At 33.6% G+C, this 16,302-nt stretch overlaps 1 protein-coding gene across 1 annotated transcript in view; it reads right to left on the bottom strand.

Annotated features, from left to right (window-relative positions):
• LOC127716281 (uncharacterized) overlaps nucleotides 1-11,272 on the bottom strand; it is a 43,933-nt gene extending 32,661 nt beyond the window's left edge. Inside the window, exons 1-2 of the mRNA XM_052222442.1 lie at nucleotides 10,434-11,272; nucleotides 1,371-1,481 (exon numbers count right to left, since the gene is read on the bottom strand). Of these exons, the coding sequence (XP_052078402.1) occupies nucleotides 1,371-1,481; nucleotides 10,434-11,215 (893 nt within the window). The 5' untranslated portion in view covers nucleotides 11,216-11,272. The remainder of the gene's footprint in view (nucleotides 1-1,370; nucleotides 1,482-10,433) is intronic.
• Between the last annotated feature and the right edge of the window lie 5,030 nt (nucleotides 11,273-16,302).

The following is a 16,302-nucleotide window of genomic DNA, read 5'->3' as shown; positions in this document are numbered from 1 at the left end:
TGAATTTTGAAGAGTCGAAATAGGATGAACGGATCATTTAAACCCGAAGGCAAATACAATACAAGCCCAAACGAAAAAATATAAATAAGTCTTAATTGAAAACAACGTTCAAACCTATGATTGCATTGGATAAAAACCGCAATATTTATACGTGTGCATGCAAAACAAATATTGGTAGAGGGGTCTAAATACAGCACAAACACCATTTTCCAAAAGACCAAAAAAGTGAAAAAGTATATTTAAACAAAACGCATTTGACTAGCAGGTCGAACAACGGATGTTCTTAAACCCTGCTGACTGCCATTAGCGATTGCCAAATAAACGGATCACAAACATGTAACAAAATGGATCTTAACTATTAATTTAATACCAAACAGAAAACAATAAACTTGCGGAAAAGATGGTATACCGCAAACATGAGGTGCAAAAATTTGTACACCATATCCGGATTTCGACAATTTATGTCTCTTCAGTGATGTTAGGAATCGAAACGGTATTTGGAAGGCCATATAATTTACCTCAATTTAGGATAGACTCTTGAATTTTGAAGAGTCGAAATAGGATGAACGGATCATATAAACCCGAAGGCAAATATAATACAAGCCCAAACGAAAAAATATAAACAAGTCTAAATTGAAAACAACGTTCAAACCTATGATTGCGTTGGATAAAAACCGCAATTTTTATACGTGTGCATGCAAAACAAATTCCTTGGTAGAGGGGTCTAAATACAGCACAAACAACATTTTCCAAAAGACCAAAAAAGTGAAAAAGTATATATTAACAAAACGCATTTGACTAACAGGTCGAACAATGGATGTTCTTATACTCATTCCAAAACATATGGTTTCTATGTACTTTTTCATAAAATCAGTGCAAAAATTGTTACTTCTAATTAACACAGTCATTAAATATTTTGTCTTTTTACCTTATGGAAAAAAAGATAGCTTAATCATATATGAAGCTATTATTAAATTTAAAATAAAAGTGAATATCAAAAGGGCAATAACTCCTATAAATGGCAACGAATTGGTTAAAACTGAAAGCTCAATAACTGTCGATATTATTCACCAAATGTTGCAAAACAAATGCGACATTTCAGAAAGTTGCGCAAGAGAAAAAAAATAATCAAAACAGAATCGAAAGGTCTTTACCCGGAAAAGTGGAAAGACCTTAGAATAATAACAAAATCAAAAAACAATTCCACGGAAAGGTGGAAAGACCTTACTATACAGACTATAATTTCTAACTATTAGCCTATATTTAAAGTTATTTTTATCCGTATATTCGGTACAAATTCATAATAATACGAAAAGAGATGCACTATTTTTTAAATACTATATTATACAAATTTCTACATGCATTATTACCTCAGTTGATTGTCCTTCTTTGCCAAATCTGCCACCAAATCGTCTATTTCCCGTACTTTATTCTCTTTTTTCTTTGGGTTGGACGATGTTTTTGAACTGCTTATCCTGTTACTGAAAGAAGTATTTAAAAAAAAAAATTCAGTTCTCTCGATGATGGGCATATGGTTGTTTACATCAACGTCATTTGGATTCTTTATGCATAGTTGTGTCATTCGCAATTACACTGCATTTTCTTATTTTTATAAGTAACCTGAATTTTAATTTATCAATAGGAATATGATTTTCTGGGACAATGACTACCAATTGATTTCAATATCATATAAATCTTGAATTACATCTAGAAATTGACCATGGTGGTCGGTTAAGAACAAAACTTTACGACAGAATGATGATTTCAGCTTCCCAATTTTAAGCTTTCCATTTATATGTACACAAATGTAGCAACGTTCAAGCAGCGCATGCATATAAAATATATATCTCCCAGTTAGTACGACATTCCACAAAACCATCTTCTCTTCCGCGATTAAGGCCTCATCGAATTTGTACATGTACCTACATGGCGGGTGCTACATGAGGAGCAGGATATGCTTACCCTTCCGGAGCACCCTAGTTTACCCAGGTTATTGATGGGATTCATGATACTCAATTGCAATATTTAGTTTTCCTGTGCAGTGTTTTGTGGAATCGTTTGTCTTTTCTTCGATTTATGAGCTTTGAATGTCCCCTTAGTATCTTCCGCCTCTTTTTACATGTACATTTTCTCAGCGAGGACCATGTCAGTTGTGTGATTGATATGCTTCCTTTGAATTAGTTGGTTATAAAAATCATCTGATGTACAACTTCTTCTAAGATAGCATTACTTGGTTAGATGCAAAACAATAGTTTGCTTCAATGTAATGTCTCTATAGAGGTCAACTCCGTCGTATATGAATTTATGTTGATATAGTGGATTTATGACTGTCTTATGTTTTATATTTCAAAATTATTTTGTCATGCAGGGCCTTCTATAGCTTACTATACGGTATGGTTGTTTATCGTTGTCGAAGGCCATACGATGACCTACTGTAACAGTTGTTTACATCCTTATTTTACTAGCTCTAAAATTGACGGTGGCAAATCTTCAAATACAGTACTGTTATTCTTTAATATTGATTATTTTTTAGATTTTGATTTTCTGGCTAAAAATTGAAGAAAGAAATTATTCAAGGCAGCTTTAAAGTTTTTAATTGTAATGGTTTTTTTTCCTTTAAAAGTAAAAAAGAAAAAAGAGTCAGAGAAAAAACTTGTTTGATCAATATTGATAATTGCATTGATAAAAAATAAACTGAAATGATATCTAATTAAGTTTATAAGTTCAAGTTCGAGATATAGTTTGAATTTTTTTTTGGACTTTGTATTGGAACTCTTTAAAAAGTTTGAGCTTACATTTGGGTTATATGTGTTTTCGAGCTTGCATTACAGTAGGTAATTTGGAGTTTATTTTGAAGGTTGAATTATTAAACAGGGGCGTAGCTAGACTAAAATGATGTGCACGCCGATCTACCGCCGAGCATTTTATGCAGACAATGATATTTTTTTCGGTTTTCGGTCATAGGAGGGATAAAAGAGGTGCTACATATGCAAAACTATTCAGAATTCTTTTGAATAGGGTAAATCATGGTAAATTGAATACATAAGCAACACATTTTTGTGAGACAGAATTTACTCAAAATTGTCCGAAATCTGCTCTTCGGGTCTTAGCAGAAACGAACTTCTCCATTACTTTGTCAATATTCAGACTGAAATCCCGATGAATATGCATTAATACTAGCGATGATAACCTATCGTTATTCATGGTTGGTCGTACATGTATATGTTTTCAAACGACGTACATGTAGTACACTGAACGATCTCTCCGCGGTAGCACTTGTTACCGGCATTGTCAAAATAATACACAAAATAGTATCTACAGTAGGATACAGCACTGGGCTTACCGCATCGAGTGTCTCACACAGTGAAGTTGTCATCTCATCGCGAGGTGTTATACACCAGCGTGTTCGCCATCGAGCGACCTCCCGATTGAATTCGTCTAAATTACATGCCAGATCAGTCTCGTATGCCTCAAACAATGTTGCGATTTGTTCGTTGGTTATATGTCTTACATTTCCTACAACACGAGGAGTAGATACTGCGCAAAGAAGCGATTTTCTGATGATATCAAACGCGACTCCAGTTCCATTATCATGTGGTCTATGAACGCAAAATATAATGAAACTTTCCAGTACTGTTTTGGCGTGTTTGTAGGGTGATTGGCTCTGGTAGTCTGTCGACCATATCACCTCGGCATATTTTCAACGATATCGAAGGGTTTGGATTAATCTAATGCCGATTGGTACATCTCATTCCAAACAGATTCATCGCTTCGTTCAGCTCGTAACAACTCAATAACTGTTCTACATTCTTTTGTAGCCTCCAACAGATCACATTTGATATCTTCATGGTATTTCGACAGATACACCGTACTCTGTAAAATGTGCTCCGAAACTACAAGAGCTATAACAAATTCAAATCGTGTAATAGATGCAAGGTACTCTCCGGCTTTGTCATATCCATGATCTCGCAATCGTTCCAACGCACAAACCACCACCGGAAACGATGTTTTAAATGTGTAAAGCGCGTCGGCTCGACTCGTCCATCGTGTTTCGCAAAGGGTTCTCAATTTGGTCCGCTTGTCCATATTTTCTTTTGTAGTTGCATCGGAGTCCAACTCTTGGTCAAATGCTTGAAGTTTTTTCGATGAATAATCGAACGAAAAGGCAACTTTCTGTACGGTTGACAATACATTTCTAACTGATATATCTTTACAACTATGGACTAGGGCCAAATTCAAGCAGTGAGATTTACAGTGAACATACATAGCACCTGGAACAATTTGTCGTATTCTTGCTTGAATCCCAATATATTTCATCAATTAAAAAAGCGACAACATATATGTGTTTCCTTTAAACATTTTCTTCATATATTTTTGGCCATTTTTTTCAGCATGCCGATGTGCATGCAACTGTGTGTTGGCGTATAGGGAGCTACGCGCCTCGTATAGGGAGCTACGCGCCTGTTAAAGTTAGTGTCATTGTTCGAATTATAGTCCTTTTTCTTCTTTGCTCTTACTTTGATTTTGAGTTAACGTCAATGAAGTAAGCAATTATAGAATACATTAGCTGTTCAGGGCCCTCAAATGAAGCTTTACTCACACAGCAATATATTTTAATTATTTTTTTGGTAATGAGTTTTTATTATGTTTATATATAGTTGGGATCAGTTCTAACATCTTACTATATTAAAAATCTGTTCTAAACTGTTCTATGCTAGTAAAGACAGAACTCTCAGAATCTGTTCAAGGATAGATGTCAGGATCAGGTCTTACGTAGAACTGTCCAGATATGTTCTAGAATATGATTTTCAGAATCTGTTCTTGTATACAACTGCATGGTCTTTTCAACTATTAGTATGTAGTATAAATGTTTTTGACCCCAGGACGTTTAAAAAAATCTATGGTTGGGAGAATTTTATTTTCAAAAGTGCACAAAAAATGTTTTATTTGTAAAAAAAAACCTCCAAAAGTTTAAGCTGGTAAGAGTTTATAATTGTATATGCTAATGTGAGTATGCCAATATCTATCAAAATTGCCTTTGGTACTTTTGTTATTTGAAAAAAATGTTACTATATTATTAGAACCTCAAATTACATGCTTGAAGGTGTGATAATGAATGTGAATTTCTAAAAAAGATTTAATATAATTATACCTTTTAAAATGGCCTTGGTTTAAACTAAATTTTAGACAAATCATCACTACCTCTTTATTTTTTCCACAAAAGTATACGCCTAAGTAAATAAATCATTTTTTGCTGTTGTCTAGCAGTCGAGATGCATTTGAATAATATCTTTCATAATGTACGCTATAGGTCAAATCATGACTAGCCAATGACACAAGGGTGCTATGCAACCAAAAAAGCCACAAACATACGAGATCAAATTTGCTTAAGGATTTTGTAACCTTAGATTTTGAAAAGATGAAGAAAACAATTAGTTGAAAATTTACCAAAATATATGTGCAGAATCTTGCCATCGGATTTATTTAGTTTCATCTTAATTTTTTGTTTTTAAAAATATTTGGAGCAAATGACTAATAATTTTTAAACATTTTGTGTAAAATCCACTTGCAAAATATAATGTATGAACTAAGATTTTGTAACCACTTAGTTTAAGGTATAGCATCGTACCCTTTTTTTCGTTTTATCTGGTGTCTTATTTTGACATTTTTGTTTTGATGTCCCGATTGATTTATGTACTTGACTTCAAAAAGTTTGATCACAAGTTTTGCTGATGAAAATTATTTATGAAACATTCCCAATGGGTTGTATCAGCTTTTTCAGACATTTACTTTAGAATTCCAGAGATTGTATTCCGCACAACAACAAATGTTTGATATGGGCTTTATTTAAAACTTAAAAGTATAAAAAATAAGAAGATGTGGTATAATTGCCAACGAAAACACTCTCCACAAGAAATTAACAACTATAGGTCACCATACGGCCTCAACAATGCGCAAAATCCCTACCGCATAGTCAGCTATAAAAGGCCCCGAAATGACAAATGTAAAACAATTCAAACGAGAAAACTAACGGCCTAATTTATGTACAAAATAATGAACGAAAAACAAAAATGATACACAGAAACAAAGGACAACCACTGAATAACAGGCTCCTGACTTGGGACAGGCACATACAGAATGTACATTTTGACAGATTATTCAGACAGAACAGACCGTTTATGATTCTGAATGATTCATTAAGGCCACAATAGTTGTCTTGTTCACAAATTATTTATTTATTTGGCTTATTAATGTTTTTGTCAAGAGAATAGTGTCTGATGAAGATCAATGATAACTTTCATAAACCGTCTACTATTTTTAAACTATCAATAAGAGTTAGTGGGCACTAAGATTTATGAAGAATTTTACATTGTATCTTCAAATGTTTATTGTCTTTGAGTCCACTATATATAACCTCGGTATGCCACCATCATGACAATGGTTTGCACATAATTTTGATGTTCTCTAAACATTCCTTGATCTTGGTATCAGTTTTACAGATGGTCGCAACTTTAAGATGAATTAATAAAAGTTTAACATTGCACACTTCGGGAAATACGTGTAGTTACTGTCGACTATTTTATGCAAAACTGTTTCAAAAGTTAAGTTCGTATTATGCATAGATAATACATGTAATATAATGGTTCTTCCTGAAATGTTTTACCTTAGTCATGACGTTTTAAAAGCAAAGACGACTGTCTCCAAGGAGCATAACTAATAGTTTAAGATGGATAGTTTGGGAAGTACATGTGAATCTTAAACCATTTATTGGAGGAAATAAAGACAATCGATTAAACAATCAATTATATTTTGTCATACAAATATGGTTGTACTCTAATATGAACACTAGTAACAGTGGCGGATCCAGAAATTTTAATAAGAGGGGGCCCGCTCCAGTCATGCCTTAGTGATTCCCTATATCATCAACCAAATATTTCTCACAAAAAGGGGGCCGGGCCCTCTGAGTAACGGAAAAGTGGCTGTCTAAGTATATCACGGTTTAGAAGTACTTATCGAAAAAAACCATAAGCAAAAATGTGCTAAAATCAAGTAGAGAACGTTTCTTCATAATAAAACATAAAATCGAATCAGGCCGTTGGTTTTAATAGTTTTACATTTTTCATGTCGAAACCTGTCATGGCTTACTGTACGGTATAGGTTTTGCTTATCGTTGAAGACCGCATAATGACATATAGATGCTAACATCTATGTCATTTGGTCACTGGTAGATAGTTGTCTCATGGGCAATCACATCACATCTTGTTTTTTTGGTGTTATGTATGTTTTTCTTAAAGATTTGTACTATTTACGCAAAGCAAACTAAATTAATAGTAAGGGACCGGTCATTATTTATCTCCAGGGGGGGGGGCCGGCAAAATGTAAATTTGAAATGATAAAAAATGATTGACCCCCTTTTCAAAATGTGTTAAAAAATTTAACCCCCCCTCTTTCAACTACATAAAAACTTTTGACCCCCCCCCCCCCCCTCTCTTTTCTGATTATAATTGAAAGGTTTCAAATGATTCAATTATTATTTGTTGCTAATATTCCTAGTAAGGTATTTTAATACACATACACAGAGAATGAATTGAGGACGACATCTGATAGAAGAATACACTGATGTAAGGGACCGTTCAATATTTACCAGTTGGATGGGCCGGTGCATTCTTAATATTATTTCATTAAAAAAGTTAATGCCCATCCTTTTAAATTCTGCAAAAAAGTCCTTGCCCATCTAAAAAAAACTATAAAAAGAGTCCTGCCCCTCTAAAACTTAATGACAATCAAAAATGATTTAGGTTCTTTTTCTATTTTAATATTTGCATGTTTATGTCTGGAAATCAAAGAATAGACTTTGGTGTATTAATACAAAATTCAAAATGTGCTAGTTAATTCCACATATATATATATATTTATGTGTGTATCAGAAACATACATTTTATTAATTTTAAAACCAGTATGAATATACATGTATAGATTTGATTTTATATGTGCAGCCTCAGATATAAACAATATCACAATTAAATCTCAAGACATAAGTAATAGCATACTATATCAGCCAGCCTTTCATAGAGGCTTAAGAAGTGCTAACAATATTCATGCAAGTCATAAAACATATGAAGAAATATTAACCATACTATTAAATGTACTTAGTTTATATTTTTCTGAAATCTGAGGTCATCTTAAATTTGAAACAGTTTAATGTATCTCTTCTTTGTTCTATTAAATAATTGAGGGTCACCGCTTTTTTCCCCTTTTGTGACCATAGGACATAAAGATTTATTCAAACTATTGTTAACAATCAAAAAAATATTAACTAACTATCCAATTTGTATACAATTTTCAAAATACCATATTAATTTAAAATAAAGGGAATAATTTAAATTAAGGGACAATAACTCTTGACTAGTAAACATATTACCATATGCTGAATTACCAATTATTGTCTTACATGTCTTAATAATAGAGCATTCTTATATTTCAATTATACAATGTCCCTTTATCTATTCTACTTTTCAAGAAAGAAATTATGGTCTTTTTTAAGCAATTTAGGCAGACATGTTTTTGACTTTGATGCAGCTTTTTTTACCTATTAATTAAATCCCAAAGGCGGATTTAGGGGGGGGGGGGGGGAGGGCAGGGGGCCAGGGCCCCCTTTTTTGTGGGAAAAATTTAGTTGCTTATATAGGAAATCACTGAAGCATGACTGGAGCGGGCCCCCTCTTAGGCAGTCAGTGGGCCTCCTCTTATGAAAATTTCTGGATCCGCCACTGAATCCCTAAATTTGTCAGCAATACATGTACACCAAACTACCAAACAACCTGGCATTCTGTAAGATCAATATATAAATGAGATGGCTGTAGAGTTTTATGAAAATCAAAGTTGATTTGGAAACGTTACACCAATTTTTAAAGATGACTATCTGAATTTAGCCTAAACTGAAAATTGTAGCTTCTTTTACCTATTAACTAAATCCATAAAAATGACAGCAATAAACCAAAGTACCAAACAACCTGGCATTCTGTAAGATCAGTATGTTAATGAGATAGCTGTAGAGTTATATGAAAATCCAAGTTGATTTGAAAATGTTATAAAAAATTTTAAAGATGACTATCTGATATTAACCTAAACTGAAAATTTAACCTTTTTTTAACCTATTTATTAAATCCATAAAAATGACAGCAATACACTAAACTCCCAAACAACCTGGCATTCTGTAAGATCAATATATGAATGAGATAGGTGTACGGTTTTATGAAAATCCAAGTTGAATTGAAAAAGTTATAAAAACTTTTAAAGGTGACTATCTGCAATGATCTGAATTTAGCCTAAACTGAAAATTTTAGATTTTTTTTCTTACTTTTTAATAAAATCCATAAATTTGACAGCAATACACCAAACTATCAAACAACCTCGTATTCGATAAGGTCAAAATACAATTGATATGAAAATCCAAGTGGTTTTGAAAATTTATATAAACTTTTAAAAGTGACTATCTGAAATTAGTCCGAATAGAAAATTCTAGCTTTTGTATTCTTTAATTAAATCCTTAAAATTGACAGAAATTAACCAAGCTACCAGTTTGTTGAGACCATGTCTTTTATGTTTTGTGTGCCTTCAAAAGAAATTTCCTACACACCGATAAAATTGATAGCAAAATTTTTCCTATAAAATAAGTTCTGGCCCATCCACTGTACATGTAAAAAAAATCATTCATATATTTATTTATAGTGGAAATCTATATGAGTTATATTTAAGATATGGAGTAAAAATAAAAATAAAATGCTTTGAAAATGTCTTTATAGAATATTTTTTTGTACACATAAAACAACAGTTTGTAAAATATATAAGTTCATCTTGAAAAATAAAAATGGTGTCGCCTTCAAAAAGCAAAGTCTACTTTTGCTGTGGTGAAGCCAGGATTTTGAAACCAATTTTATAGTCTCTATTCCTAGTTTCTTAGTTCTAAAACATCATGGCTTAGAAAAACATAAGAAAAGTGACTTATTTTGCACATTTTTTGGTCATATTCATTAGTCACTTGACAATAAAATTAGTCAAAGAGTAAAGTGACTAGCTCTAGGTAGATCACTGATAGTGACAGTTTGATATTTGTGAAAGAGTCAAACTAGGAGACAAGTTAGCTCTGACTATACATGTATAGTCTATGGTCATGGTACATTGTATATGGCGATCAATGAATCTATGGCCAATAAAATCATGACCCCCCTACTAGATCAACCTGAAAGAGAATGACCCCCCCTTTATCAGATTCAATTTTTTTCATGACACCCCCTACTTTTTTGCCCCCCCCCCCCCCCCCCCCCCCCTTTGGAGATAAATAATGACCGGTCCCTAAGGTGTATAAATATTTGCTATTTAACTGTTGAATATCTAGAATTATATAGAAATATTTAATGTCACATATTTACCCAAAGTAAATGCAGGGAAGAACCTTTTCTATTTCACTGACAGGGTGTTTGTCGTATCTAAGTTGAAGGGTGGGAATCTCGTCTCCAACAGCCTTTGGAATTGTTACACAGTTTTGTATATCATTTCGTAACTGCAGACACCGACGAACAAATTCTGTGGCATTTCGATGTTTGGATATAGCATGCAAAGCTTCTGATAAAGTTTTTTCTTTTTCATGTTCTATTTTTCTGGCGATTTTTAAGTTTCTCATTTGTTCCAAGAAAATTGCCACATCCTTATGAACGCCTTCAAAAATATCTCTTACTTCATGTTTCTTTCTGAAGAGCAAACTTTCTATATGATTAGTTTGTTGTTTCAATAATACATCGAACGATACAGCATCCTGCAAAAACGAGTCCCAGATTTTTTGCCTCTTTTTTATTTTTGAGTCCAGTTTCTGAACAGCTTTTTCTGATTCTTCGCGATCTTTTTTAACCGAGGGTAATTTTGAATCTGCAAGTTTGATAACAACCTCCTCAAGATTACAATGTGTATGATGTTTGTGAGTCCTAGCTAAACACTTAATGCACATCACATCATCGCATGTTTGGCAGTAAATATCTCGATATTTAGAATGCTGGCAGCAGATATCCAAACTGTCAATTCTGAGTCCTGGACGATGGTCATATTGTTGATAAAAATGCCGAACCCCACATGAATAGCAGACTGATTTATGACATTTGAGACAAATTGAAGTAACAACTTTGCTATCATATTTACATATATGGCATCTTTCAGCCATGATAGTTTCGTTTTTCAGTTGTTAAGTAAGAATGTAAATAAATCACTTCCGCTATGAATTATCTAAGCGGTTGGTTAAATACATGGCAATCGATATGTTTCTATATATATCCGAAGTATAAGCTTTTAAAAAAGCTTGTATGACATTAGCGACTATTTATTACCTTTACTGCATGTGTACGTAATGTTATGAAATTCATTTATACAATTCATAGTTAATTCTTGTCACAAACATATCAGTTTTCAATAAATGTATTATATTGCATGAAGAGAGAGACTAGATGTACGAACTAAAAAAAAAGAGGGAAATTTCAAATATTTGAAAGTCAAGGATGCATAAGTACCGAAAAACATGGAAAGATATATATGACCAAATGGAACATAAAACGATATTAGCCCAATCTATCCTTTGTCAACTTTTCCTGAGGGAGTTGGAACCTTAGTTTCTGAATTATTTCTAAATTTACGAATGCACATTTTAAGAAAGGTATGTTATAAATCATGTCAGCACCGAAGCACTGACTACTGAGCTGATGATACCCTCGGGGACTTATAGTCCCCAAGCAGCGGTATCAACTAACAAATCTTTTAAATTTTGAGTTTACACATCTGATTCACACCACCCTAGAATAGGTAGTTTCACAGTAACTCTGAAGCCCGGTTTTGATTGATGATAATATTGCTATTTATAATTTTGAAAGGGGTTTCGTGGAGCATTAGGAAAACTCAGCAATAAAACGTTGTTCGTAAGGATACTTATATATTGGGTATACAGTATAGTAAAGTGCAATCGAGTTCTTTATCATTGGCTGAAATTCGAAAGGAACATATTAAGACCGATTTTTTGTTCAGAATTTCGTGCTTTGAATCTTGAAGATAGACATTAATGTAACACGAGTTTTCAAAGACCCATCACAACTACTCAGTTAAGTATATATACATGTATGGGTCAATATCCCTAATGCGCCTCAAATTGAGGAGCTCAAAAATAGTCAGTTAGCAAAAAATCTCTGTGCAGTGATATTGGACATGTTTCAAATTTTAACAAATGACTGAGCTTAACCATTTGTAATGATTTGAAGAGCAGATGATCATAGAATAAAGGACTAGTGTGAAGCTAGCCGGCGTTAATATTCATGAGGCCAGCCGTCAATAATATTCATGAGATGAGACCGCGTTCGATGAAGTGGTGTGGGTAACTAATATATTATGACAATAAAATAACTTTTTGCCGTAAATATCCAATATGGTTCTGCTATTTATAGCAATATAAAATCTTAAATCAATATGTGACTTCTGCAAGGTCCGCGTCTTTTAACACCATTTAAATGAAAGTAAATAAAAAGGTTAGTGCCTTCATACACATAGAACCAAGCAATGATTCATTAACATTATGTGATAAGTGAAATGATGTAAACTGAAACAATTATATGTAACAAAATGATTAAAAATAGAAATTTAACTGTAAATGCTTCTTGAAAGTGGGACAGTCACTCAAACAATCCATAAAAAAGACGGTTCTGATAAATAATTTTATCTTACCTCCTATACATTTCTAGGACTATGATTGGTTAAAAGCGTCCGCGTGGAGGCCGTGTATATTCCATATTAGGTTAGTAGGGAGGCAGGGTTTACTTCAATACACGGTTAGTAGTGGTGTTACGTCCCTTTATAAAAACAAAACGGTACCGAGAAAAATCTTAAAGGTTTCAACAGACGAAGTAATTGATGAAGATTGAAATAAATTCATAAAACACATTTAAAGCTAACAAGTTGTTATTGTTGGCATCTGTTTTTGTATGATCAATGGAAATAGTTTCTTAATGCTAACTGTATTGAAGACCTGCTAATTTTGATAGGTCACTATAATCTACATATGACACGTTAAGATAGTTGGTAAGATAAATTTGTTACATAGTGTGCTAGTGACGTAATACGGTATATATGGGGTCAGAAAATTCCATATGGGGATTCGAGCTTCGCTCTCACCCCATATGGAATTTACTGACCCCATATATACCGTATTAGGTCACTAGCACACTATGTAACTAATAATATCTGACTTCTCGAAGTATTAAAATATTTGCCATTAGTTATCTAACAAATGGATATGGGTCATTTTAGAGGCAATGCCTACCTCCACCTCGGGTATAATGGCCCACGTGGAGAATCTCTTAGTTTGGCCAGCCGGCAATAGTGGTCTTGGACTATGTGACATACCATGTACCCCTACCCTATGCTGACAAACTCCTTAGGGTCTATGGCATAAGTGCTATGGGCCATTTTAGAGGCAATTTACCTTCACCTCTAGTATAATTGCCAACGTTGAGAATCTCTTAGTTCGGCCAGCCGTCAATAGTAAAGTTGGAATATGTGACATACCGGGTACCCCCTCATCCTATGATGACAAACTCCTGAGGGTCTAGGGCATAAGTGCTATAGGTCATTTTAGAGGCAATGCCTACCTCTACCTCTGGTAAAATGGCCCACGTGGAGAATCTCTTAGTTTGGCCATCCGGCAATACTGGTTTTGGACTATGTGATATATACCGGGTACCCCCTACCCTATTCTGACAAACTCATAAGGATCTAGGACATAAGTGCTATGGACCATTTTAGAGGCAATGCCTACCTCTACCTCTAGTATAATTCCCCACATGGAGAATCTCTTAGTTTTGCAGACCGGCAATAGTTTATTTCGACTTCGGGATATACCGGGGTACCCCTCCTCTTTTTAATATTTTGCTGACAAACCCGTACGGGTCTAGGGCATAAGTGCTATGGGACATTTCAAACGCAATGCCTTCTTCTGAATGACAATAATCTGATTATGTTAAGACTCAAATTGGTATACGTAGTTTTGAATAATGAAACGTCATTATAAAGTAACTTTCAGTTTTTTTTTCTTCTTTTTCTTTATTTTTCTTTAATTGCAAAACTTTTTGTTTGTCTGGTCTGTTTAAAATGGAAGATAAACGATCGCATTTACGGTATGTACGACTTTTGAGATGGGACTATATATGGAACAATGAACAGATTATGGAATTCCCTTATGACAATTAATTCCCTTTAATTCCTTTCAGTGTACGATAAAATTATATTTGTTAAATATCTAAATACTTCGAGAAGTCAGAAATATCTTTAAGAACTGTTCTATTTAATTTGTGCGGTGGAATGTCCCGTTTTCAAGATTCATAATTAAGCATATTTCATCTCTTTCGTCTATTTTCTTTATTGATAGTAATCGTTAAATTTCTATATTCAATCATCCTTTTATTTATTGTTGTTTCAGTTTACATTATTTCACTAATCACAGAATCTTGAAAAGATAGGTTCTTGGTTCTATGTTTATGGAAGCATGAACCTTTTCATTTTTCATTTTAAATGTTGTTCAAAGACGCAGACCTTGCAGAAGACCAATAGTTCCTTTTTATAATTGATTAGATAAACGCGGACCTCGAAGAAGACACCCATTGACTTGCCTGTTTGAAACAATATCAAATATAAACAAAAACGTTATTTAATCATTATAATCGATCATAGTTTCTTACAACACTTAATCGAACGCAAGTCATCTCATGACTATTATTGACGGCTCATGAATATTATTGCAGGCTGGCTCCATGAATATTAACGCCGGCTGTTATCGACGGCTAGCTTCACACTAGTGAATAAAGGTGTAAAACCTATATGTTATGTATGCTAAGAAGTAAATTTTCCAAGAACTTATTGTGTGAAAAAGTGATTTTTTTTTACCTCGAGAGGCATCATCACAAAGGGCTTTTTGGGGGTATGGTTGATTACGTAAAAAACGAATCTCACTTCATACCCCGAAAATGAAACAACATAATTATGTGAAATTTTTTCTCACTTTCGAAACGAGCTATCAGATATATCCAAGTTTACGATATGGGCAGAGGAATGGAGAAAAAGGCTACCATTACCACCTACCTGAAATGAATTGTGCATCTTGACCCATCTTTCCGTCTGCCAGGGTTATCTTACCTTGGTCTCATTTTCATCGATTATTGATAATATAAGGTATGTGATACCTGTCGTAGAACTTTGATCTTAAAGTCTAAGCATATGAAATTCAATCATGATCAGTACAGCAGACATTGCGTGTGCACTCTTGACATTATTTAACATAGTGACTAACCAAGATGGACGACATTTGCTAATACATTTGTGATTTGTCTCGAAAGTTTATAAGTATCTATTACAACAATACCAACATGACCAGTGGGTGTTAATAATTGATTTCAATTTATAAAATTTGCACTGTTCTTGAAAATATTGCAAAGTATACAACAGATTTCAGAATCTAAATTTCATTATTTTTTGGCATGGTTCCAGATGAAAAGATCTGTCTGTGATCAAGTTAATACAACATCATGTTCACATTCGGTGCATTTCAGATAATGCCAAGGAAGAATACCCCAGAGTTAACTCTCATACAAAAAGTATACGTAACTGATCGTAAGGTGATACGTTTATATGATATCTTTTTAACATATGCCGATATAAAGGGCAGGAATGTTCATATGCAGATGCTGTAAATGTTTCCTTTAAAATTGCCAAAATATAGAAGTTATGATAAGTATATATCGCATAAGTATGCCTATTTTCAATTAAGTTCAAAAGCTTTTAATATTCTTCTTTGGACAAAAGCAACATGAATTGAGAAGCCAGTCAATGTATTGCAACTTATAGCACTGAGAGGTATGTAGTTTGAAGATTACCATGGGTTTTGCTTCGGTGGGTGGTATTTCAACATTTTGTGTTTTTTTTTTGCAGTTCATTGTTTGTTTCTTTTCTATCACAGTTGCTGTTTGTTGATAGTGTATGACCCGCGTCATCATAACAGTTCATATCTAAAACAACGACATTACCTTTGATGGCATGCTTGATAAGGATAATTTGCAGTTTGTGCCTTGCAGAGAATGTTATGGATTTATAGCAAAAATGTATCAAACTTGCTAACTTCTAGGTGATTTAGTCTCTGATGGAGGATTGTCTCATTTGCAATCATACCACATATTTTTATTTTTATATTAGAAATATACCTCAGAGTTTGTCCACCGTAAA

The sequence above is a fragment of the Mytilus californianus genome, unplaced genomic scaffold (assembly GCF_021869535.1).
Source record: "Mytilus californianus isolate M0D057914Y unplaced genomic scaffold, xbMytCali1.0.p SCAF_9, whole genome shotgun sequence".
In the NCBI taxonomy this organism is placed as follows: Eukaryota; Metazoa; Mollusca; class Bivalvia; order Mytilida; family Mytilidae; genus Mytilus; species Mytilus californianus.
The sequence above is the reverse complement of the archived record's forward strand: the minus strand, read 5'-3'. Positions and strand labels throughout refer to the sequence as shown.